General features: G+C 31.9%; 1 protein-coding gene across 1 annotated transcript in view; it reads left to right on the top strand.

Annotated features, from left to right (window-relative positions):
• Positions 1–257: 257 nt before the first annotated feature.
• The window catches only part of LOC118180452 (short-chain dehydrogenase/reductase family 9C member 7-like), a 77,456-nt gene continuing 51,239 nt past the window's right edge, over positions 258–26,474 (top strand). The window contains exons 1-4 of the mRNA XM_085810309.1: positions 258–508; positions 2,771–2,977; positions 3,757–3,939; positions 14,790–14,922. Coding sequence (XP_085666435.1) covers positions 259–508; positions 2,771–2,977; positions 3,757–3,939; positions 14,790–14,922 — 773 coding nt within the window. The 5' untranslated portion in view covers position 258. The remainder of the gene's footprint in view (positions 509–2,770; positions 2,978–3,756; positions 3,940–14,789; positions 14,923–26,474) is intronic.

Raw genomic sequence — 26,474 nt, 5'->3', positions numbered from 1 at the left:
TGTTTTAAAATAAAGAAATCACTTTAACAGTAGGAAATTTAGTTTAACAGTAGAATTCTTTTGATAAAGAACTTAGTTTTAACGATAGGGGCGTAATTATTAACCATCCTTTATTTCCTGTCATAAAAAACCTATTAAGAATTCATTACCAAAAGGGGAAGTTTCCCTCTTCTTAGAAAAGATGGGCGTCATTTATACCATTCTCTCTTATTAGAGTGTGACTTTTACATCAGGAAGCTTATTTTCGCTCTCGTCATGATGTTTATAGCAGAACAGTTAACAGCTGCATATCAAACACAGTTTTTAGCAAAGCGAATTATATTTTCCTTTATATTTGTAGTTGTGGTATTGCTTCTTATTCTAGAGTTAAATTCTTTACAAGATATTTTACTGGTTGTATTTCAGATTTGTATCAGTTACTTAATTTTCGAAATAGTTTCATATATATTATTATCTAGTCGATTATGTGGAAGAATTAATCCATTCAGGAAGGCGGTGCTAATTACAGGTAATTTACAAAAGTAATTCTACATGAAGTATAAATATATGTCTTACGACGTTATATTTCATATATGTTTTTTGTTCTTGTAAAGTAGAAACGGTAATAATGTGTATATCATGTAGAAATATATTTAAAGTCATTTACTTTGCAAATCGAGTTCAGAAGGCTTATAGAATAAATTATGCTGTATAAATACAGGGTGTTTATAAAGTCCCGGACCCATTTTGATGTTTAATAACTCATAAAATAATAAAGATATAAACAAACTTATGGCATTTATTGATGCAATAACTTATATATTTTACTTTTCAGGTTTGAATGTCTTTACTTTTGTAAATATCGTCTGCGCGTGTGGTTAATTTCAGATAATTTTATTTTCCAGTCTAAATATCTGTACTTTGCTAAATATCGTCTGTCTTAATTTCTGAAGCGCATAATGTTCTCCGACGAAGCATCCTTTCATCGTTCTGGCATTGTTAATCGTTATAATGTGCGCATATGGGGATCTGAAAACCCGCATGAATACCGTGAGGCACAAAGGGATTCCCCAGAGGTTAATGTGTGGTGTGGACTAATGCATGACCGAGTCATTGGGCCTTTCTTTTTTACAGAAAAGACGGCCTTTTCAGTCGTATACTTAGACATGTTGGAAAACTTTGTATTTCCACAACTAGAAGAGCTTCAGCCACATGACGTTTTAGAACAAGATGGTGCACCACCTCATTGGGGTACCATCGTTCGTAGTTCTTTGAATGACAATTTTACAGGAAGATGGATTGGGCGAGGAGGCCTAATTCCTTGGCCACCCAGATCACCTGATATAACGCCGCTGGACTTTTTCGTTTAGGGATTTGTAAAGGACAACATTTACAGGAGGTGAGTGTCGGACATTGATGACCTAAAAGCCAGAATTACAACCGCAACAGCCTCTATGGATGCCGACATGCCTTGCCGGTACCTGGCGTGAAATTGAATATCGACTTGATATTCTCCGTGCGACGAAGGGGGGCACACGTGGAAGTTCATTGACAAGGGTCATGAAACTTTTTGAGTCTATCTAACCATTTATGTTATTAATTTTAATCCGTCTTAATTATTAATTAATCTTAATTATGAGTTATTAAACATCAAAATGGGTCCGGGACTTTATGAACACCCTGTATTTTAAAATATGTCTTGACCAGTTATTTCACGATTCAAGTGTATTAAATTCAAATAATCTTTGTTGGAAAATAACCTTAAGTGGTTAGAGGTATGAAAATGTATACATTGTTACTTAGTGGCAGGCTACCCGCTCCCCTCCTCCCCGAAAAAAAAAACAACCTCCTTTGGGAGTATTTGATTGTATGCAGCCCACCGGCCACTAGATGGCCCTAACTACTTAAAAATGTTCTGTATTAGAAACAAAACGCGCATGTTAACCGATTGTGCATAAAGTCTATAAATTAAAATTTAAAGTATGATTATTACTCAACAATTTTCTGAACGTTTTAACAGTGCATCCTTTTCTGATATGTTATGTTGCCATCTGAAATCTTCAGATTGTGATTTCTTTATTCTTTCTGTCCCCCCTTTTCCCGTTTTTCTTCTTTTTTCCCTTTTTTGTACTGCAACAAAACTTATAATGTACATAATATTGTCGCGTTTCTATGAGTTCGGGGATTTGGAGTGATTGATGACAACATTTGATGACGAATAAAAACACAATTTATTTAGCCAGTATTACTCAGGACAGTTCCAAAATCACGTTTACAGTTGTCGAAAAACTACGAAAAATACGCTGAAACTATCAGCAACACAGCTATTAGGTTATAACGGGGAAGACAGCTCCACGGCAAAGCACTACACTTCAGCTCCCCACCCGGTTCAGTCGTTCTCGGAACTCAACGTACTCTTGAGACTCTCCAGGCTGCAACTCGCGATACGCACACGAGACACCTCGATACTAGAATGCTACTCTGCATAAAGGCAGGGTTTATATAGCTTTTGGCCTGCTTTCGAGAACATCCTAAGCCAAACCAATAAGAATTCGTTCCAGAATGTTCTCCATCCGTTTACTGCATATCGTCAATTTTGTCACCAAATGGGCGATTTCGGGACAAATTTGGCAAACTAAACCTGTTTTGCTGGGAAACTATCTTAATATTTCAAATCTCAAAACAAAATGAGATTTTATTTTTAACGTGCCTTTACTTAAAAGGATAATTAAAACACGAATAATTAATTTGTTTGCCGTGCTTAAAAATATGAAAACCTTTTTCATTTTAGGATGTGACAGTGGATTTGGTTTCAGTATTGCAAAACGATTAAATAAAGCTGGTTTCCAAGTTTTTGCCGCCTGTTTGTCCCCATTGCAAGGTGGTGGAAAGGAACTGAATGATTTACCGAATTTGCATTGCTTAAAGATGGATGTCACTGAGCTAGATGACATAAATCTAGCTTATGAGTTCGTATTGGAGCATTTGGACCAAAATGGTAAGGCATTATTTCTGAAATTAAAGCTGAATGTATTAAGTACACGGTGATATTTATTAATGGAAATAAACGCAGGTAGTGTCTGTTTAAAATTCCTATGCAGGTTTTGAGACAGTTATTTTATGTTGTGGCGAAACGAATCATTTAATCAATCTGCAACACAATGCTGCCCGTAATCTATATTGACGGCCTTCCTAGTCAATCGTCATCAGGTATATGTACCTGTACAACCGCGTTCGAATATTCGCTTGTACAAACGTGTCCAAATTGTTGGGACAATTTGATTGTGGCTGCACGTGCCCCACCCTAACTCCACAACGAATTTCAGTACAATTAATTGTTTTTGCCTTCAGAAATCATAATATTTCTCGTATTTCAGCTTCAAGTTAAGCTCCCAGTTTAATGCGTTATTTTGTACTTTCGCTATGGTGCATATTATACCAATACTACAATGAAATTATTTCCTTAAGAAAGCGTAGTCATGAATTTTTTTTTTTTTTTTTGTTTTTTTGTTTTTTGTGCCTTCGCCTAACTTTTGTGAAATTTTACCACGTGATGGTTAGAGTTGTAACTTACATTAAAATACTTGTAGTAATGAACAAATCCTTACTTATTCCATGATAAAATGAACTTCCAATGCAGTTTGCAGTCTGATAGGTAACCGAGTACTTAACGCGAGTTCACTATGCTTAAAAAAATTTTAATATTTTCTTGATTCTTATATTGTCCTTTTAACTAAAAATCATTATAGAAATCATGTAATGTTGTATATTTCTAAGAACTGTGGGCTGTTATCAACAATGCTGGTATAGGAAATGCATCACCTATTGAAATCGTGACAATGTCAAGCATTGAAGAAGTTGTCAATGTTAATCTTCTGGGCATGATACGAGTAACCAAAACATTTTTGCCTCTTCTCCGGAAATCAAACGGCCGAGTCATCAACATAGCAAGTATAGCAGGTGATGTATTTTATTATATGAATTCATATATGTTTTATATAGTTACTTTTATATATATAATGTATATATAACGCACTTTTAATACATTCAAAACTAATTAAAGAAAAATTCTTTTAGCCGTTTTAAGTCCCGAGTCTTCATATTAAATTAAAATTTAAAAAATGCAATCCGAAAACTTCAAATTACAGTCTAACAACTGGAAGTTCTGTTTAATAAATTCTAATAATTCTGCGTAAAAAAGCTTGAAAATCCTAAGATTTACCTTTCTACAAATTTTTAAACATACTTTTTATTGTAAATTATTGTTTCCTCCATTTTAAACATTATCACATTGAATACTTTATTACAACTTCTATTAAAATATTCTGTTATAATCATTTTAAGGTAATCTACTACAGTTTTAAGTGTTATAAACGAAAATGAATGCTTAAAAATGCGAATTAAAATCAAGGTAGATAAAATGTTAGATTTTCTGATAAATGATGATGATGATAATAATAATAATAATAATAATAATAATAATAATAATAATAAATTGTACGAGCATCTTAAAGTTTTACGAAAAGTATTATTTACATTTTTTAATACAAAACGAGGAAAAACGATTCTCAGCTTGCATAGATAAAGAAGTTAGTTCTTTATCTTGCCCAGCATCAGAATATCACACTGAGCAATCAATAGAAATTAAAATACTCGAAGAAAAAACATAACATTAAATAAATGCTGCCAGCTAATAAAAATAAAACTTTACTAATCTCCTTAAAACTGAAATTTCTCTCAAAAAGAATTTCAGTTTTAAATTGCAGAGTTTGCTTCTGCATTTTGATTTTTAAAGTGATATGGTATAAACAGAAAAATATTAGTATATTAAATATAACTGGCATTAGGTAAAGACATTAGGAATTTTTTTGAAAGCAGGAGAGATGAAAAATGAGCAATGCGTTCACCGGGACTCGAACCACGGGCCTCTCGAATACGCGCCGAGAGTGCTGACCCCTACACTGCGAAGGCATGCTAAGAAGGCGGGAGAAATTCCTTATATACTCCCCCTTTTAAAGGTCGCCAGATCCTGGGGGCGGTGAATTATCATTCCCCACCCGTTTTAGTTCGGCAGCCACTGTAGAGTCATTAAGTTTTTTTTTTTTTTGTTTTGTTTTTTTTTTTCAAGCAGGAGACTTGAAAAATGAGAAATGTCCTCGCCGAACCACGGACTTTTCGTTTTAGCGCCGAGCGTGCTGACTACTGCACTACAAAGGCATACTAAGAAGGCTGGGGAAATACCTTATATAATTAAGAAAAATAAACTATGCTCATAAGGACACACAATTTTTTAAATAAAAAAATAATTTAAATGCAATCTTGAATTTTCAAAACTATACATGTGGCTAACTAAAACAAGTTAATAAAAATAAATTTTGTGAAATTGAGCTTTAGCTTAAAAGTTAAGAAATGAATTAGTGCAAGAAAAGGAAATGTTGAAATTAATTTGATGTAACAATTCTGAATCATTTTTAATCCACAGTCATCAGTGGGTAGAAGTTTGAAATTATTCCAATTGTTCACATCATGAAATTTGAATGCGTTTCAGTTCTTGTTGATAGTCAAAAGCCACCTTGAAATGAATTATAATTAAAGGTGTTTTTAAAAATAAAAAATATTTCCCCTATGCATGTCGAAGATCACTAAATACAAAAGTCAAGACACAAAATAAATTTACGTAACAAATTAAGTAAAGCAGAGTGCAACAAGGATCGTAATTGAAAATAGGCAATTAGAATGCCAAGCAATAATAATGTTGGAAAAACACTGAAAACAAAATAAAAATGAAAGGATACAGTTATTTATACATCTATAATTTCAAATATTTCACGTCTTAAATACAAATGTAAAATATTTACAAAAGTACTATATAGAGCAAGCCTAAAATTTAAAATTTTCAATCATTTTGCTAGTATATGTTTAAGAAAAAAATCTGATGTGTACACCACATGACTTCCTTGTACGGAATATTAAATTATACGCATTTTTTCTAGCATTTCATTTAACTTATTAGATTGAATTAAACCTACTTCGCCGACAGCGCATAAACCACAATAGAATAAATGCATTCTTTAAAATTCACTTTGTTTACCATAGCGACACTCTGGCGCTAGGTTTACTTAAGAGTATTATATTTCGTTCATATTATAACTCAGAATGCACAAAATTTATATCATTTAAAGAATTATCTAATCGTTGCCACATGTTCTATTCAAATACTATAACAAAGCTAGAACGATGTATAAAAGAAATTAAGCAAACAAAACGAAAAAGAAACAGTTTTTCACAGACGATTGAGTATTTCTCATTCCATTAATTCAGTTTTCACTTCGCGACAAGGCAAAAATACATAAAAACTCAAAATATCTGTATTAAAAATTACGAAGTAAATCTTATTAATGTTTATTTCCTCGAAAAAATTCCAGAAAGGATTAAGCATGATTTAATTCGCAATAATAAATGAAGGTGTTATATTTTGCGAAGCTTAGTGTCTCTAGATTGGCAACAAATCTACAATTCTGCTGTTTCAAATGTAAACAAATATGTCCGCCATGTTATTTAAAACTTAACCGCACTTAAACAGCTTTTAAATTGTTGATAATTGTACAAATATTGCTTCCAGAATTACGAAAGGCATAAAAACTTTAACCGGAAGATAAAACAACATAATTCAATCAGTTTTAAAGCAAAAAATGTACAATTTACAAACATATAAGAGTAAAGAAACTGAGATCACTGAGCCGGGTAACAGAGTGGATATATTTATAAATATATTTATATACGTTTTGCGAGGCCAATTGAAACCAAAATACGAGATGCACATCTGCATGTTATAGTAGTCTTATATACAAAATTTCAACGTTCTGAGGCTACTCGTTTTTGAGTTATGCGAGATACGTACGTACGCACGAACGTACGTACGTACGTACATACGTTCGTACAGACGCCACGAAAAATTCTCTTCAGAATTCATATTAAAGCAGTTTTTTAGTTTTTTTGGAGGAAAAGAGTCTTTTATTCTGTCCTTTCGTATAGATATCACGCAAAAACATCGTTAAATTGCATTCGAAAGCGGTCAAAGTGGATATTTTCGTTGAAATATGCTGCCTGAAGCTTTTCGCGATTACAATACTTCCGTTTTACTTCGTACAAGGAAGTAAAAATGTTGTAGCCTATAAAATATTTCTCCCACTTTCCTAGCGTGCCTTCGTGGTGTAGTGGTTCTGCACGCTGGGCCGGTATTACAGAGGTCCGCGGTTCAATTCCCGGCGAAGGCGGTTGCTATTTTTCATCTTTCCTGCTTCCAAAAATATACCTAATATCTCTACAAGCCTACGAGGCAGGTTTAAATCAAGATAGTCAATTTGATCTTAATTAAAGTTTATTTTATTTAGTTTGAAGCACTCCAGAACTAGAGACTGAAATTATACCAGAGTAAATATTTACATCAGTTACATGATAACAAATCCATAAATTCAAAATTTACGCATCCTCTGTTCTTTCGGTTTCAAATAGGGTGTTGATAAATAACTTCCAGTTTATAACTGGTAGTTAATGCCAAGCTTTTTAAAATAGAAGTTAATGAAATTTCTAGCAATTTATTATTATTCAGTGTGTGAGTAAGGATTAATATTTCTTCTTATAACTCTGAAACTTGTGTTTAAATATTTTTAATTCTGATAATTTGATTAATAGTGGTATTATGTACTATATTTTTATTTTTTGAAACCCTGGGCTGTCATTTGATTAATTTATTAGTGCAAAAATTAAAAAGGCTTCTTTTAACAAATAATTTAATTTGCTTATAATCAAGCAGGTTTAAATCGAGATAGTCAATTTGCTCTTAATTAAAGTTTATTTTATTTGAGGCACTCCAGGGTAAATTTTGTTAATTTCAATAATCCCAAAACTTTTGCCGTCACCGTAGCGGTCCGTTATGAGCAAAATGTTGTAATGTGGAATCAACTACTGTTTATAAAAAGATAAACAAGTGAAGGTTGCAAATTTGCTTAGAATAGTTGTTCCCCGTGGGAATACCACTAATTTGTAGGATTAATAAGGAACAAACTCAAAGTATAAAGCAGCTCTAAACCTAATACATTTGTGAGTTGATAATTACAACAATTGTTGGTAATATTGTAAAATAAAAATAAAACATTTAAATCCCTCCAATTTTCAACCCAATACAAATGATTAGAAATAATATCAAGAAGCACAGTGACTAATTGCATGAGAAGGTGCAAAAACAGTGTATACCAAAAAATAAAACAGTAAAAGAAAAAGGTTTTTTGCATCTTGCGTCACATCGTCGTTAGAGAGTTGTATGAAAATTTAATTAATTTGTAAGAAGATACTATCTTGAAACTTGATGTAGTTCTGAAACAGCATACAGAGAAGAAAATTTAATGGCACTTTAATGTCACTTTCAGTCCATTTAATGTCACTAAAAACAGTAAGCATAATAGGGAATGTTTTAGGCAGACTCAGGAGACAGTAGTATATTTCTGTATTTGGAAGTGAATTATAGAGATTTTCAAAATCATAGAGGTGGATGTTATGAATATTATTTCTTTTATGTGTGTTAAATATAAATTGGTTATTATTAGTAATCCAGCAGTAATCATGTTCCTGATTAGCCTTTGTAAAAATATGTTGACAAATTTTCGTAAACTGTTGAGTAAACACATAATCGATTCCTTTTTACACGGATTTTTATTCTATTAGCAATAAATCGAAATTTCAATGGAGCTTTTGCGAAACTTGAGAGGTGCATATGGGTTGTAGAACCTGCTGTGGTCTATAATGATTCAAAATTGTTACTTAAAAAGCTTCTTATGAATGCTTGAAGCTTGTTTAGAATGGAAATTTTATTGAACCTTTTTTTTTTATATGTAATGGGTTGATTGGGTTCATGTTCAATAAGTGTGTTGTAAAATGGTTTTTCAAATTATGCTAAATTATTGCTAGTTTTGTCAGTTTTAGTAAAGATGAATTTCTTTTTGAGCTCATTAGTTGGGTATCTTAAACTGAGCTAGTAAATTTGGCTTAAGGATCTGTGGATTTTATTAATAGTCTTTTCTGTTTGTTTTGAAACAGCATACTTCCACTCCAAAAACGTTTTACTTGAAAGACTGAATCTGAAGCTGGTTTCGAGATTAAATTTGTCTATGCTGTTAGTAAGGCAAGCTAATTTTGTAAAACTGCAAACTAGTCTAAATTTTGTATCTAGCTCCATATGTTACCTTAGAGTTAGCTATGAAGTGATTTCAAGATTACCTGTGAGGATGTGCTGGTGGTGTTTATCAACAGACTTGAAGAAATGCTGTTTATTGGCAGAAACAAATAGCATTAAGGTGGTTTGTAAGAAGATGACTTAAATTTTTTTGGTATTTGAAACAGTCCTATGTTTTCGAGTTAATGACTGCGAAAATTATTGTGTTTTTATTTCTGAATATAGGCAGAAAACAAAATCCAATGATTCTTACTGGAAGATGTCTGCGTATTTTTTTAACATGGTCAAATTTAGTGACTCATTATTATATAGAAAAATGCTGAAAAGTGTGCTGCTACGCAAAATATAGCTTCAAAAATCTAGCGCAATTAAAAAAAATAGGCTTATATTAATAATAAATATTTGCCAAATACTATACTTGTTTTTTTTTTTAATATTATGTTTGTTTTAACTATTATACTTGTTTCTTTCCTACTGTTAGAATCAAGACTAAAATAGTGAGGGCACCGCCACTACATTCAAGCTCGCAGCAAATTTTCATTTGGGAGGACATTTTGTTTCTCAGCATTATATTGCTTACTCTTTTTACTCCTGAAAACGAATTAACATTTATAAAATCACGATGACTGAATTCATTTATTAAAATTTTATCTTACAGCAGAAAATGTTATTCTAGTTTGATTAAATTCAATAATGTAGCAGACTTAAAGGTTTCGTTAAGGTTATGTACTTTCACGTAATTAATTGTCGGTCGCGAGTTTGGGCAGCCGAATAAGCTTTTCTATGGTATATACTGTTAAGCAGTTTACGACAGAATGCCGGTTTGAAATCTACAACCAGCTGTGGGTTCTGAAAACAGTCGCGACGCATTAAGTCCAAATGGTCTCTGAGCTAATGAGTGAATGCATTCATCGAAAGGAAATTTCTCATACGCAAAGTCTAGTTCCCCGCTAAATATTATTCGAATAACACTCTCAATAAATAATATTAGTAAATATTTTAGTTAGAGTTATTTATTACCTAAAATGATTTGTGACAACATAGAAAGATCATTCAATATTTTTTCGGGGAACGCCAGAAATATATTTAAAGTTGGCTAGTGACAGAAAAAATCAATTTTGAACCATTCAACATAAAACCTTGAATGCTTAACTAATATTTACTTTGAGATAATTTAAAAAAAAACTTGATCATCGAAAAAGAAGCGTCCAAATTATACTTGTATTTTTTGAATAATCTCACTACATATTGCATCAGCACTTTATTGAATTCATTGTGATTAAGCGTAATTGAAAATGATTTAAAACTGTTTTCACATATTAGGAGTAATATATTATTTTCTATATAGATTCATAAAAGTATATTTTTGCCTATTCTTTTCTAAATTTTGCTTCTTTAATAATTCTTAACGTATGTTGACGCTACATGTTGAATATTTTGCGCATCATATATCAGTACATCAGTTACTTCTACGTTGTATGGAGAATGGCATAATTGAAAATTAACAAAAGTAATTTATTAATAATAAGTAATTTTTAAGATAAATAGTAAATTTTGAGAATATTTCGCAACAGAGGATTTCCTTTTACATTAAAAAAAAAACTTGCTAGATATGAAGCATTATTTTTTATTTATTTCCAAGCAAGCAGTCAAACATAATTGAAAATTAACAAAAGTGTCGAAAGATAAATAGTAAATTTTGAGAATATTTCGCAACAGAGGATTTCCTCTTATATTAACAAAAAAAAAAAAAAAAAAAAAAAAAAAAGCTAGATATGAAGCATTATCTTGTATTCATTTCCAAGCCAAACAGTGAAGCTTTGCCAGTGGTGCCAGGGCCGTTACTAGAGGTCAAGATCTCGATTTAAGCTGATAATATACTTATTTTGATACTTTATATGCTCTACATACGCAGTCCTTTTTTTTTCCTCTTTCGTATCTACAGTGATATAAAGCGATTTAAATTCAGAAATGGGTTGTTCAAGATTTCGGCAGGTATTAAAAACATTTAGACATGGAGAGCAATTAAACATGGGAAACAATCTCAAAATTCCAATAAAAATCAGGAAAGAGTTAGGAGACTTAAATTCATGAATTTATTTGAACGGCACACCCAGAAAATCCTTTAAAACTTGTGGAATTTCTCGCACAATCAAAGTAATTTCGCTTAAGAATTCAAACAACGGCTTATAAATTCCCTTTTCAGATATTTTGTCTGCTCTACAGTGTCAGTTCTTTGACTGTTAAATAGTCAAATAATAATAAATGTCAAAGCAGTTGAAAGGTAACCATATTTACCTAAATTTCATTGATCTTTTCAACTATTTCATTTTCAAGTGCATTAATTTTATTATTATATAAAGTTCTAAACTTCTACGGCAGCGATTCTCAACCTGTGCTACGCGTATCAATGGTGATGCGCAACATCTATTTTTATATTGCGCCATTATCTTGCGCCAAAGAAGCAAAGTACCATCCAAAGATACAAAGTACTTTTAACTATTAAATTCCAAAATTAAATACCCCAACATCCTGCTTAAGTTTTTTTTTTTTTTCAACACTCGTAAGTGTATGCGATCAGAGCTTTGTTCAAGGTCAATAGCCGCTCATAGACTTTTAACAAAACACCGTTAACCGTTTTTGTTTTCACAAATATTCTTTCAGCCATAGACATAAAAAATTTGCCATAAATGATGCTTTTAAAAGCAGTAATAAAAATGAATTTTGTATTGAACAGGAAATAAAAATAAGTTCCTATCAAAATATAATAGTATCTGACTAATTCTTTTAGAGTTGATCGATTTATTAGCATGCCTACACTTTATGTCGCCACCATTTCTGTACTCATAACTTTTCTATTTTCAATTAGAATCATTTTTCACATCGATTTTCTGCCTCTCACAGCACGTATGTTGTCTTCTTGTTGCTTGCATACCTTACTTTTCTAAACGCTTTGAGAATATCTTCGTTTGTTTTTGAAGAAATCGTAATGTATTGTGCATTTAAATATTTGTGAAAAAGGAATAAAACAAATCTAGCTTTTCAAAATGAAAAAATGGCTAGGATTGACTAAGCGGAAAAGTGATGATTCACAGGTGATGTGTCCAGGACAATTTATTAGCATTAAGAATATTGAAAAGAAAAGAAAAATTGTTTAGAGAAAATTTTTAAAATTTTTCTTTGTGATTCAAAATTTGAATTGCAAAATTGTTTATTTTGTGAATTATGGTTAGCATATTTAGTTGATATTTTTCGAATGTTAAATGAATTAAATTTAAGATTACAAGGACAAAGTGTTAATTTGTTTACCGTTAGAGATAAAATAACTTGAGCTCATAATCAGAGTATTGGATAATAATATTTTAAGCTTTTCACCATTTTTAGAAAGTTTATAACTGAAAATAATTTGAAAATAAAAGAAGAACTAGTATCCGACATTAAAAATCATTGTTTTTCATTGATAAATTATTTCAACATGCATTTTCCCGAGGATTATGAAAAAGAAAATTGAATTAGAAATCCATTTCGTTCAAATTTACCTGAAATTTTATCTTGTGAAGAAAAGGAACGATTGATAGAAATTTCCTGCGCAAAAATAACACACCTGCTCGAACTGTTTGAAACTGTCTTTTTATTAACTAAACATATTTACTTTTTAAAGATTTACTTCAAAGAAAAATAATATTCTTATAAATTATCGATCTACAAAAAACTCGCATTATTCTATAACAGATGATAGTGAATTTATTTATTATTTATTTAACTTTATGTATTTATTTAGTTGTAATTTATTTTATTTAAAAGTAAAGATATATCATAAACATTATTTAATGTTAATTGTTCATTATTGCCCAATATTTTCGTTTTTAACCATAATATAAAAGCTGTTCCGTCATTTACTTGCTACACTAAGCATCTGGAAACAACTCAACATTATCAGCCAAATAAAAAGATAAATTAAAAGTCTTGTTCAATAACTGCAATTTTTAAAATTTATGGAAAAAATTCGATATTTATAAATTTCTATTTCCGTTCTTCAAATAGTTAATGAGGCAACTAGAAAGAAAAAGGCGGAAGGTTTGGAGAGTTGGTGAGTCTGTAAGCCGTTATTTACATGAAACGATAATTAAACATTTGATTTTCTTTGTCAAGATATGAGCTGCCAAACGTGCGACAATAATTTAGTTGGATTATGCCGAAGCATGCGAGAGTCTATCCACGTAAGGGAAGGTATGTCTTCGTCGAGAAGTTAGAGAAACTGGTTTGTATTCATGGTAACACATGGCCGAAACAATGAGAACTCTGTGCAGCCAGCCCGTTTGCCAGGATCTGACACATTGTAGGGCCCCAGAGAATTTTTCAGCCTAGAAAAGTATAACAGGTTTTCATGGAAAAGAGGTAAGATTTTAATAGCAATAATAAGGGAAATAAAACAAATAAGTCAACTTTAACATGCTTTTGTAAGATGATGTTGTACCATCAATAATATCCCCAAAGCCATAATTTTCAACCTCTTTTTTGATAATTCATTTTGAAAGTCTGTTCAATCACTCTGCATATAACATTGAGAGAAATAAATTTGACGCACTTTATACTACTAAAAGAATGTTCTATATTTGTTATTGACAAGATAAAAAAAATTCTTAGTTCATCTTGTAGGGTTTATATTTATTTTAACTAACATTTATTTTAAGTTTAAGCTATCTTTCCTGTCAAGCCTTTACTTTCCCCTGGAATTGCCAATGCCAGAGTATGTAAATTTTAGTAGAACGCGCAGAGTATTCAAATTTTTAGCAGAAGTAATTTGAGTTAAATAGAAGGGAAACAAGTTTGTAGGTGTGCTTTCTTGATTCACGAGCGTGGAGGTTGCTAAGTAGAAATTTAAGAACCGCGCGTTTTGGCCTGTGTGCCTACTTCGGCAGTTAGTTGAATCTTTCAACTTCTTATTCAGAAAGTTTGCTGAAATCTCAGCGGTTAAGTTAGTCACGTTTATAGAGCCTCGAACGTAGTGACTTCGTTATTTATTTCATCCTGTTATTTATTTTTAGTTGTACTTTTCTATTTTTATTTAACCGCCGGGTCGGCGTAGTTTGTGAGCGTCAATAAGTGGAATAAAAAGGGAAAAAAGTGGAATAAAATAACTTCTTAAGAGTTTGTGTAATTTCCAGTTCATAGCAGTCACTACTACTGTTGCGGACAAGTTGGGGCCACGCAACACCACAATCTAATTTTTTTTTAAGTTTTATTTATATATGTATTTTCTACGATTTTAAATATTTGTGTGAAAAATGGTTTCTCGAATCAACAAATCCATAGCTTTCAACTTGCCTTCAATAAATAAATAAAATGAAAATAAATAAATGAATAAATAATTTTAAAAATGAGCATATCTTTAAAATTTCTGATACACAGTATCGGTTGCTGGAGATACTAAAAAAAATTATTTTTCCGTACAACTGTTGTCATTGCTCGCTTTGTTGAGTTGTTAAAAATATGTTAAAGTCTGTCAATAATGTTCATATAGATGTACTGTAAATTTGAGCTATGTAATGATTTTTTTTTTTTTTTCTTTCTGTAGGAAGGCTCGTAATGCCAGGTTTTGTACCTTATTCTGTGAGTAAACACGCTCTTATAGCTTTCAGTGATGGGCTGAGGCTAGAAGTGCAGAAATTTGGAGTTTCAGTTGTTACCATCGAACCATGGGCTTACAGGTGTTTTTTTATATTTTTATTGTATATATTTTAACACATTAATATTACCATAATGAAATAATTGTCGCGTCTAGCATGATTTGAAAAATACTGTTATTGTGAAATGGTAGAGTTTTATTTCATAACAAAATAAATAAACAAATAAGTAAATAAATGCAAGCTCTTAAAACAGAAGAAATAACTTCTCTTCTTACTTTTCCTCAAAGCTTAAGAATAACCAGAACATGAACAGGTTTGTGAGCAATTTAAAAGAGATTAAATCACAAAAACTCATAAATCTATTAACTCTGGTGTCCAAATAGCTGCTTGTCTAACCTGTCTTTCGCCTCAAGAAGGTGACGTCAAATGAAGTCTGTAGCTATCGTTGAAAAGGTAGATAACCAGAGGCTGAAACTGGAGTATGCAAGGCATGGTGTCGCATAGGAGCTCGAAGCTTTAAGGGCACCTTGCGAATTCTACTGAACTAGATATATAAATTTAAATTAGAAAGAAGATAGGAAGTAATTTTATATTTTTTTTTTTCATAAAAACATGTACATTGACGCATATGAAACAAGAGAAAAATGTCAACTGAAACTAAACTGGTATACAAAACGAAAGATTCTGCATAATCCGTCTGAGATGAGCGTTTTCAAATTATTAGTGATGTCATTAGTGACAGACTGGCTATCAAGTCTTTTGTCAGAGCCGCGTTTAAAATTTGTTCAGGTGAGTGTATGAGACGATTTATAAAAATAAAGAGTAATATGTAATGAAACATTCATGTAATATTTGTTGTCATAATTTTTAAAAGCACATATGAAAATACTAGTTCAAGTCTTTCTTGCCCTCCCCAGACAAAACAGAAACCTCATGGGGCTATTGTAATGTGGTGCAAAACTTGAATTAAGCTATACAGAATTATAATCCGAAAGCCTGAATACCGAAATAATCAAAAGCGGTTCGGTTACCAATAACATAACCCTATCGGAGTAGCACGCCCCCTTATGAATAATCCTGAACCTCTCTTCTCATCTTGGGATATAATTCCACACATATATTTTACTTTGTCAATAATGCAAAACTGTTGAAGAGCGCCTCCTCAAAACCAAGGAATTCTACGTGAAAATCATTCTAAAGCAGGTATAAGTCGGTACTGAGTAAGTCATAAGGAAATGCTTAACTTCGCAACGTTCGCGTGTAAATTTAGGAAATGTTTTCATTAACCTAATTTCTCACTTATGTTTAGCTTTGCCATCAGTGGTGTGAATTCATCAGTGGTGTGAATCGAGGAATTCTGAGTGTAAATCATTCTGGATTCTAAAATATTTTCTAACTCGGTAATGTAATCTAGTAAGTGTACATGTCGTTAAGAAAAGCTTCTAACTTTGTGAATTTCGCAAGTAAAAATATGTAACTTTTTATTTAATTAATTAAATTGAATACTTATCAGTGGGAAATTTTGATGCATGGAGACCATATAAAAAGTTATATCCCGTTAATTCCAAAATTCATTAAAAAGAAGTTTTCTTCATAAAATTATTTACTTCTTTTTGAAAAACATTGCAATGGATAAATACTTCTGATATCAATAAATAAAGAAATAAGATTTTCTCCCATCTGGATGGTGGTTAGCGACGCTGACTGCCCTACCGATGGCCCTGGGTTCCAATCCCAAAGAAGGCACGAATGTTTGTAAATGTATAGTTTCTGTGCAGCATGCGGGCACTCCAAATACGCGGTGAGTCGAAGATCCTCTCGAGAGGTTAATAGTAGGGAAAGAGAGGTGGAAGACCCTCGGACCTGTCCTCCAGGGTCGCTCTCCATCAAAATTGGGGGCGGAACTGAACAAAGTCGTTCTGTCACCTGTATGGTGCTCAAGGCTCTTTGTCAACAACAGGTGCAATCTTGCACTCCTTGCCACGATGAATTTCGTGGCCTTGTTCTGCTGCTACTGTCAGACAAATGAGATAAGTCACAACAACAACAGAAATAAGTTAGAGTAGAATTTTTTGAAAGCATTGTATTATTATGTAAACAAATTAAATTTTTCTTCATTCCAAAGAGAGTAAGGAAATTGTCCAATGATTGAAAATTGGTACTTAATTTGCTTTCAGTGCTGTCAATTTCCAAAAGAAAATTTCTTGGGAATCTTTTTTTATTTTTATGTTACATACAAAGACAACAGCATCGACAGAGTCAAAGGTCCTGGATCTCGATCCAAGAAAGAACTAGAAATTTTCAGCTATTTTACTATTCAACCATTTATTGCTCCATAACTATCGGTCTGTAAATTAAATGGATTGATGCTCCATAACTACGTACGTCTGTAAATTAAATGATTGAGGCTCCATAATTACGTAGGAGTAAAAAATGTTTAATTTTTAATTTCCTGTATGCTTAATTTTGCTCAAAATTTTAGTGTGTCAGGGTGTTTTTAATCATGGTTCCCGATTTTCCTTTTTATTACCTCTAATATTAATTTATTATAAGAAAATTAGGAGAGATTGAAAGAAGAATAAGGATCGAATGAAACTAAAAAAGAGAGTAGACAGAGGGAAACATTTTAGCATACATACCTTTTATACAAGCTACGCATTCAAACAGTTCTCTTGAATAGAATATTCGCCACGGTAAATATGCTTAAAGTTTAGACAGCATATTATATATTTCATAAAAAGTTCGTATTTGTATTTTTTAAACTATTGGGAAATTCCTACTTATCAGCTAGGTAAGGTTATGATGCATTATTACCATAGTCTCTTTTTGCGTGGGTACCATAGTACGCTTTTGCTTTTTGCGTACCATAGTCTGTTGTCCTGTGCTTCGGTTTGCAGCTTAACTATTTACACTAGAATCTCACTTAACCAGCAGCAATCACTTAACCTCACCAATTCCAGATAAGAAATTTTTCAGATAAATGAATATAAATATATCCTAAAACTTACCTGTTCATAATTTGTAATGATAATTGAAATATTTGCGCTATACGATGTCCTTTGGTTGTGTTTTTTGATTTATCAGCCACAATTAAGTAATAGCATTCAACATCGATTATTTAAAATTAAAATACGATTTTATATATCCGAAAAACAAAGTTAAACATTTTAAAATTACCCATATATCTTAGCACATGAAAGTTACGAATTACGTATTGTGATGACATACAACTTCGAAATTCTGCCTACTTACAAGATTGCCGCCGGATTTCTAATCACTGTATATGCGGTGAACCGTACTCACATAGATTAAGACTGTTCGGCCGATCTTATGGAAGACTGTAATCTGTTAATTGTAAACTAATTGTTTTGTCAGTTTCCTTCTACGTAATGTTCTTGCTTTGCATGTAGTCGTTAACTTCGTCTATCCTTTCCTCCTCCTCATCTTTCTTCTTTATCATAACATGTTCAATTATTTAGTTGTCGTCTCGAGGAAGTGTGATAGGAACAAAATTGCCTACATCCATCCGAGCTTGCACCTCCTCTCCATTAACACTAACCTTCTCCGAACATGTAATTAAATCCAAAAACCTCAGACGCAGGGGCCGGACGTGCTTTGAAACCAAGACAATCTTCGTGACTTGACTCATTTTCAGCAGTGCATCTAGTGCATAATCACAGGCTACAGTTTATGTCAACAGCGAAGTAATGTTCTTTACATCTTTCTAGGCAATCCAGAAAGAAAACGTGGCGTCTTTCAATATGAATTGTTTTTGAAAATCATTGACAATCTTTAAAGTTCACATATTGTGAGGACGGTGGGAAAAGTGGTCATATTGTGGAGTAACGTGGGCATGCCAGACGGCCTTCCATAAGAAAGTGTTGCCAGAATAACATCCCTTTATACAGTTTTTTGTCTCATCATGTTCAGGAACGAACATTCTTCTCAAACGTAGACAATTTTTATAATTCTTGTACCCAGTACATAGAGCTGTGAAGAACTAGTTTTTATAAAGTTGTAAGGTTTATCCTAAGGTTTTTAACAGTTATCTTTAGGTAAAGCTACTTTCCAATTTCAGCTTACAAACTCTCTTCCAGAGTGTGTTTTTAGAATCATGGTAAATGCAAATGAAGGAAGAGCAGTGCTTAAGTCGAAGTTCCACTGACTTTGTTAGAGAGCCAGAGATTCTGACTAGCACACGTTTGCCTTTTGGCTACACTCTGTCTAAGCTATTACTTCGCTCAGCCGTATTTCAGGTCCTTGATAGCTTCGCCGTTTAGTGAGCATTTAGGGGCCAATTCCTATAGAATTTTGATAGCTTGCGCTATATCTTTTTAGTTAAACATTAATTGAGTTTGATTTTCTTAGTACTCTAGAGTTCAAGCCCAAGTGGAGGCTTTTCTGTATGTCCTGAGAAAAGGGCCATCTGTCAATCTTATTTTAAGCAATAAAGGGTAATTAATCTTCCCCGAGTTTATGTTTCTGTTTTCTGAGCTAAAGCGATTATTCACTTACCAGTTCTCAAGGTCCCACGTACATAGCTGTAAAGCCAAGGTCTAAACCCTAAAAAGTTATTAAGTTTCAGTGGATATATTTACGAATCGAAATTACATGGTCCGATTTAGAAGAGACTGCATAAGGTTTTAATAAAACTATAAAAGATTCCATAAATACTGATGACTTATTTTGATGCACTTACATTGTTCAACCAGGTAATTTGGTTGGTTGTGGTTAAATTTCTGGAAAAAGTACTGGATACTATCGAAGATAAGTGGAAAGCAATTTTTACGGTGTTTCAAAAGACTGATATTTTATGTTGTAATATTTCAAAAATGGTTGAGTTGTCGATGTCTTTGCCTGGGACCTCTGCCTCAGTTAAAAGTGTTTTTTTCAGTTATAGGAAACATTTGGCCTGCAGAGAGGGGTAGATGTTCAGTATCTACTGTTAAACTTCTGCTAAAAGTTCAAGTTAATTCAGAACTTTTTTGTTGTGAATTTTATGATGTAATTAAAACAAACAAACCATTTCTGAAAAAGGGACACATCTAGTGGAAAAGACAACTGAATTAACTAAAGTTTCGTGCTTCAGGAAACTCTTAAATCTTTTAAGAAATTTCAAATATATGTCCTGGGTTATAAAAAAAAAATATGGTAAGCCTAATCAGTTCGCTCTTATGGAGTCCTTAAGTCACAAAATTTTCTATGCTTGGATGTTTCAGACGTGGAAAACAATGCTTGTCATCATATGAAACACTCATGATTTGAGTGTGTGTATTTTTGAATCAATATGCGATATAATCATAACATTTTTAGCAGTTTTTATAGTAAATGCTCTGTTAGATACCATTTCTGAAATTAAAATTTTTATTTTTAGCATAGTTTGAAAACCCTTTCTTCAAAAACTGATAAATCTCTTGCTCTAAACTTGCTTCGATTTTTACCTTTTATAAACATACACAGCCGCCCACAAGACGGAATTTCAGAGGTTTTCATGATTAAGGAAGTGCTGCCATCTGAATTCCGTTGAATGAAATTCCAGATATTGGTCAATGCAGACATTACTTCCCTGTATAATTGCATTTATTGACCTGTATAATTGCATTTATAGAAAAGAAATCATTATTTAAAATCTTAGTAATTTTAGTGCTAATCTTTGTAATTTTAATGCAGATTTATATCATTGTACACTTGCATTTTTAATAAAGTTAGAAAGCATTCATTTAAGCAGCATTAGACATGACCTAATTTGAGGACATTAGAGTTCAGCTCATGGGCTTTTATGACCGCTGTGATTGACTTTTTGAGGGAAATTATTGAAAAACTAGACAATCACTCTATGAAACATAGAGTTTGCATGGAATTAAAAGAAATGGAATGCCCAGGTAAAAAAAACCGTCCAGGTGAAAATACTATTAGTGTTACTGACATTAATGTCATTTATAAATCAGTCAGTAAAAAATTCCGTTCTATAAAATCTAAAACTAAAAATGGCGTTGTATGACATTTACGTTTATCAAAACGTTGTTCTTATCCCTAAAGTTGATTCTGATCAAAAATGCTTACACTGATGGAGTTGTAAGATTCCATCAAGACTCACACTACTATATCTTCGAAGATTTTGTACCTTCTAACCTCTAGCATTAAAACCACAGTTAAATCAACTAACATTCTTCCAGTTCATTAGAAAAAGCCTCTAATTTCACCTTTATTTCCAGACTTTAGATTTTTCTCCTTTCCTAATTTAAAAGATTTGTCATTTTATTGTGCTTTTCGGTTTCTGTTTTAAAGCTCTTCATTAATATCGTTATCCAAATATTCATCCTTCGTTTCTTCACCGACGAGCTGAGCAAGTATTTTAGTCTTGAGTTTAACGTAGAAACACCCATTATATACACTGGAAATACATTATATCACTAGAAAAGCAAATTTAAAAATATCAGCTGTGAGAAATATACCACACTGTTGAAACACTTTGCATTTCACTATCTTGTCAGTAGATGGCTGCACCAGTCCAATACATTGTATTCCGGTGGATGTGCGGTGACGGATGGCGTACGGATGGAGTTCAACAATGTTCAACTTCTATCCGTATGTCTGCGGATGCGTTGAGGTCACGTGGTAAAAAAGGAGCAATCAGGTGCAGTCACCAAAAATTAATGGCGGCAGAAGTAGCGATGAACGGTCGCCGCTTTTTCAGATGGCCCAGACTTTCCTTTTACTAGCGATAGGCAGACCTATGTCATCGATAATGGAATGGCCGTTGTTTATCGATTGCGAAGGTTTTGATGTTTGGATTCGTGTATGAACTTTGTCAGAAGGAAAATGAATATCGCGAAACATAAAATTTTATTAATTTTATTGCCTAAGATCTAGTTGATGTTTCGAGATCCTGTCCAAGTTAAAAAAAAAAATGTTTATAGACGTTCATATTCATTAATTTTGTTGCATAACCTGTAATAGAGTTCTGTAACTGATTTTTATTTGGTTTCATTGTCAGCTATTGCATGTTTTTTTTTTTTTTTTTTTTTTTTTTTTTTTAATACCTGATGCATTACAAAACCTTCCATACTATATTAAACATTAAACAGGGTATACTGTGTTAGATTTGAAAATTTTTGTTGTTTCTTCAGAAACTCAACAATTGCCTCAATGATTACTGTATTTTTCATCCTGTCTTATTGTATAATTGCAATCTGTTGATTTAAAATATAATAATTTAACAGTCAGTGTGTAAAGAAAATTCATTCTTTTAAGTATGTTCATTCTTCAAAATAATCTTATAATTAAACACAACCAATTCAAAAAAATATTCTATTTTAAGTTAATAGTTCACCATAAAATTACATGCGTTGAAATATCAGGAAGTTATAATAATGAAGACATTGACAGTTTCGGAAAACAGAAAAGTTTTCTGAAGTTTATTTATTTCTTTAGTGATGTATAAGTCAATGCTACTTAGCTTGTATAATATTACATTACAGTCTATTTTGACTGCACCAGTAGACTAGCAGATAAGATAGCTGAACACTGGATGTTTGATCCAGGTACAAATACTGGTGAATGGGATAGCTGCATGGGAAATTCCTGTTTCTCCTCATGTATTATGTGAATACAAGTCGATTTCTCATAGAAATACCTCCTCAAAGGCATCCCTTTACCTAAGGGACATAGCTCTTACTCTACGTTACCTTGCTTTGTGTAAATTAGCATAGCCATCAACACCTTAATAATTTTAATACAAAATGACAAAAAAAAAATTTTTTTTTGCTACCATATTACCACAACAAATTTCGCAGTATGCACCAAACTGTGTCAACCATGTGTATGATCATATAAGAATTCTTCCGTTTTTAATAAGCAGCATCACCATTTTTGTATGTTTTTTTTTTCCTTTTTTTGTGTGTATTTGTCTAAGTTACAATGATTTTTTATAACTCATTTTTATTTTAATAACAAATTATTTATAAACAAATCATACTCTTTTAAATGTGAAATTAATTTTAAAATATGCACTTGTGGAATTTGTCTGCAATGGATGAAATAGTAGTATGAATAAAATTCTGAAAAAATAAATCTGTATCAAATTATAAAGTTGCAGAAGAATGGAATTTGCTATGTTAGTTGAATTTAAATTACCCAGAATCTTTCTCCCTTCGCTGTTGCTGTACCACCAAAAGAAAACCAATTATGAACAGCATCCTGACAACAAAAACTTGCTTGTAACAAGATTTATTGATTGATTGGTACAGACTTTAATGGCATATTTGTTACCAAATGAATCTAAAGCAAACCAGTATGAAGGGTAATTTGACAGGTTAACTTGTTTTCAAATTAGCAACTCTGTAAAAGGGATCATCTAGCTGTACTGACACTGCATGTTTTTTCTCATATCTAGTTATTTGGTTGTAACAGGCAATTAAGATAAAAACACTTTTAACACTGCTTAATTTTTATGTATGGTAGCCCAGTTACATGACTACAACATTTTCCCACTACTTTTTTTACACTGTAAACTTGGTTTACAAAGTTATTTACCAAGATTTTGGGATGTTGTATAGAAATATCATATGGAACAACTACAGTCAAATGTATTGTTTCAGAAGAGAGTATATCCTCTTACTGAATCTTTTCCTGCACTTATTGTTTGTTTTAATATTTCCAGTATAGTGGAATGACCATCATGAAAACGTAGCGTCGTGTGGCTCTTTCTATATAATTCCATTCAGATATTCACACTTTTATTTTTGTAAGTTAATGCAGAAGACAATACATATTTACATCTATTTCTGATACTTCCAATGTTAAGGAATAATCATGTTACATAGAAGATGCTAAGAAAATAAACAGGGAGTTTAACATTATTCACGGAACAAAGGAGCTAAGGTTTATTGCACTTTTAACAATATGTTAAAACTCATACAAGCATTTATTTCTTTTATTATAGATGTAAATCAATGACCAGTTCCTAAAGTATTGAAAGATAAAAGTCAAGGAAAATATTCTCAGTTCATAGTGCCAAAGTATTTTGTTAATAATGATAAAATTCAATTAAAAAAGATTACTCATGTTATTATGTAAAATTGATGCTAAAATTCTATATTAGAAACAAGTATCGATTGATTGTGTTAGGTAGAATTAAAGAATAAACAGTCGGGCGGAAATTTATTAAATGCATAAAACATAACAAAAGCCAGCGCTGTATTTATTCATCCTTTTAAAAAATTATGGCTTTTCTATCCAACTGTCTTCAAATATGTGAAATCAGAAAAAACTCTAAAATTGTAATTTTTTCCAGAGAAGCATTTCCATCCTCAGAAAAATAAATGTTAAAAAAGAATTGAAATACAAAATTTGTGGATTTTATGCAGAAAGGGAAAAGAAAATCATTATTTCATTATAATTTTAATCATAAAAAAACAGATTTGCTTAATATTATTTTTTGTAACAATAACAATAGAATAAAAAATATTTCTTTAAGTATGTCTAGTGATATTAAAAATAGTTTTAAATTTTGATTTTGACTTGCAGATGCTCCAGAGAAGCTGCATGAGATCTAAAATTTCTCTGAAACATAGTTTGAAAACCTTCAAACTACTTGCAAACTTTAAATTATGTGAAAAAAAGAAATGTAGATGTAAACAGCAGTGATTAAAAAGTTTTAATCACCAAAATATTTTCATTCCATCAGATTGTTTATTTTGAAGAAGAGACTGTAGAGACATTAGGATTTTTTTTTGGAAGCTGAGAGACATGAAAAACGAGCAATGCCCTCCCCGCGACTCGAACCATGGACCTCTCGAATATATGGGGAGTATGCTGATCATGTAGACATGCTACGAAGGCAAGAGAAATACCTTATAACACAATCCGATAATAAGATCACAAATAGAAGATAAGAATTTTTTTCTTCTGGAAAATTAAAAAAAAATATTCATATTGTATATATACAAGCCTATACCATAAATTGTACCATATATAAAATTCTTGGATTATCTAATGGAAAAAAAGTAATAAATGTAACTATTTCAATAAATGAATGGATAAAAAATGGCTTTAAACAACCAATAGAGAAATTAATGCCAACAAAAACATTATTATTGAAACAAATGTAAATAAACACAAATTGCTTAATGTATTTAATTTGAATATCTGTTCTGGAACGAAAGGTGTAAACAGCCTTAATGTGCTTAATAACTCAGATTTGTAATGCATATATTTTTATTTCCAATGGTAAACAAAAATATTGTAACGTCGTGGATGCTTCAGTGAAAACGGAATCAACACTGGTATTGGTGATGCATCACTTTAATTACAGAACATACCACATATACAACATTTAATTAATACATTTAGAAAACTTGAGTACATATCCGAGTTGGTGACACGATCAGAGACGTTAACGAAGATAGCACTCGTCATCACTGGACAAATTTAGTCTCCACACCTCAGCTCGCTGGCGGAGCTTCCCAAACTCCTTCTCACAGGCGTCTCAACAGAAGTCTCATCTCTTTACGCATGCGTATTCCTCAGTTAGGTCGTTGCCATTCACAGTTCTTTAAAATAGGTGTTAAAAATTAATTATAGTCCTCGTAGTGTGAGGGAGATCGCTAACGAAGTTCTCTCTAGTCGAGAGCATCATAGGTCTTTCTAGTTGAGTTCAGGAGCGTTCTTTACAATATATATATATATATATATATGTAAACATTATCAAGTACACATACACAAAAATATATCACACGCTTAATAACAAACAGAGAATAAGGAAGCCTATTTAGTACCTTCTAGTAACAGCCACAGAGATCCTGTACAAAGAGAGCTTTGCATTTCGCAGGTGGTGGAGGTTGTATCTTGGACCTTTATTACAAAGGATGATCACAGAATTTTCAAATAGAAAGGTTTCGCTGAATAATGACCGGGTAAAAGATAAGTTATTATGATGGAATTAGCCTTTGGGTATCGGTTTTTTCTACGGAAGTGGTTGTCTTAGGAAGAGGCTAATTGATGCCAATGTTATTTATGTTGTTAAATTACCACTTTTGTCGTCCTGGTACTGTTCTCTGTCTATACATTTTGAATCTGAAATAAGGCATTCAGCACGGCATGCACACTGGGTGTAAGGAAAGAGAAGCAACAGAAGAAACTGGAGAGTTTGGTTAAATGCTAAAAACCAAATCCTTAATACCACTATTGACAGAGAGAGACCAAAATGCAAATAAGAAGCAAATTTCCTTAAAAACTAACAATGAAGAGGGATTAAAATTAGACTCAATGGTTAAAACCATGGGATTTTTATTGATATAAAACATCAAATGTCAAATGAAGTGGTGTCTCCCCCCCCCAGTATAATTTTTCGATGTGTAGAAATGGTAAACATGAATTTTTTTAACTAGCAATCGTAGGCAATGCAGAATTTATGAATTTCTTTTCTTTGAACATAATTTTGTGTTTTTCAGTACAAAATTTACGACACGCATCTCTGCTGTTTGGAGGAAACTTAAAATAGAACTCTGTAAACATAATTAAAAAAAATACAGATCACTAAAATAAATAAAAATTTATATTCTTTTCTTGTGTTCTAACATATGTAATTATGGTTATTACTTCAGTAGATTCTAATATTTATTTTATAATCA

This window comes from Stegodyphus dumicola, chromosome 2 (genome assembly GCF_044657685.1).
Source record: "Stegodyphus dumicola isolate Sdum_Otavi_A_Nest chromosome 2, ASM4465768v1".
Lineage (NCBI taxonomy): Eukaryota > Metazoa > Arthropoda > Arachnida > Araneae > Eresidae > Stegodyphus > Stegodyphus dumicola.
The sequence above is the reverse complement of the archived record's forward strand: the minus strand, read 5'-3'. Positions and strand labels throughout refer to the sequence as shown.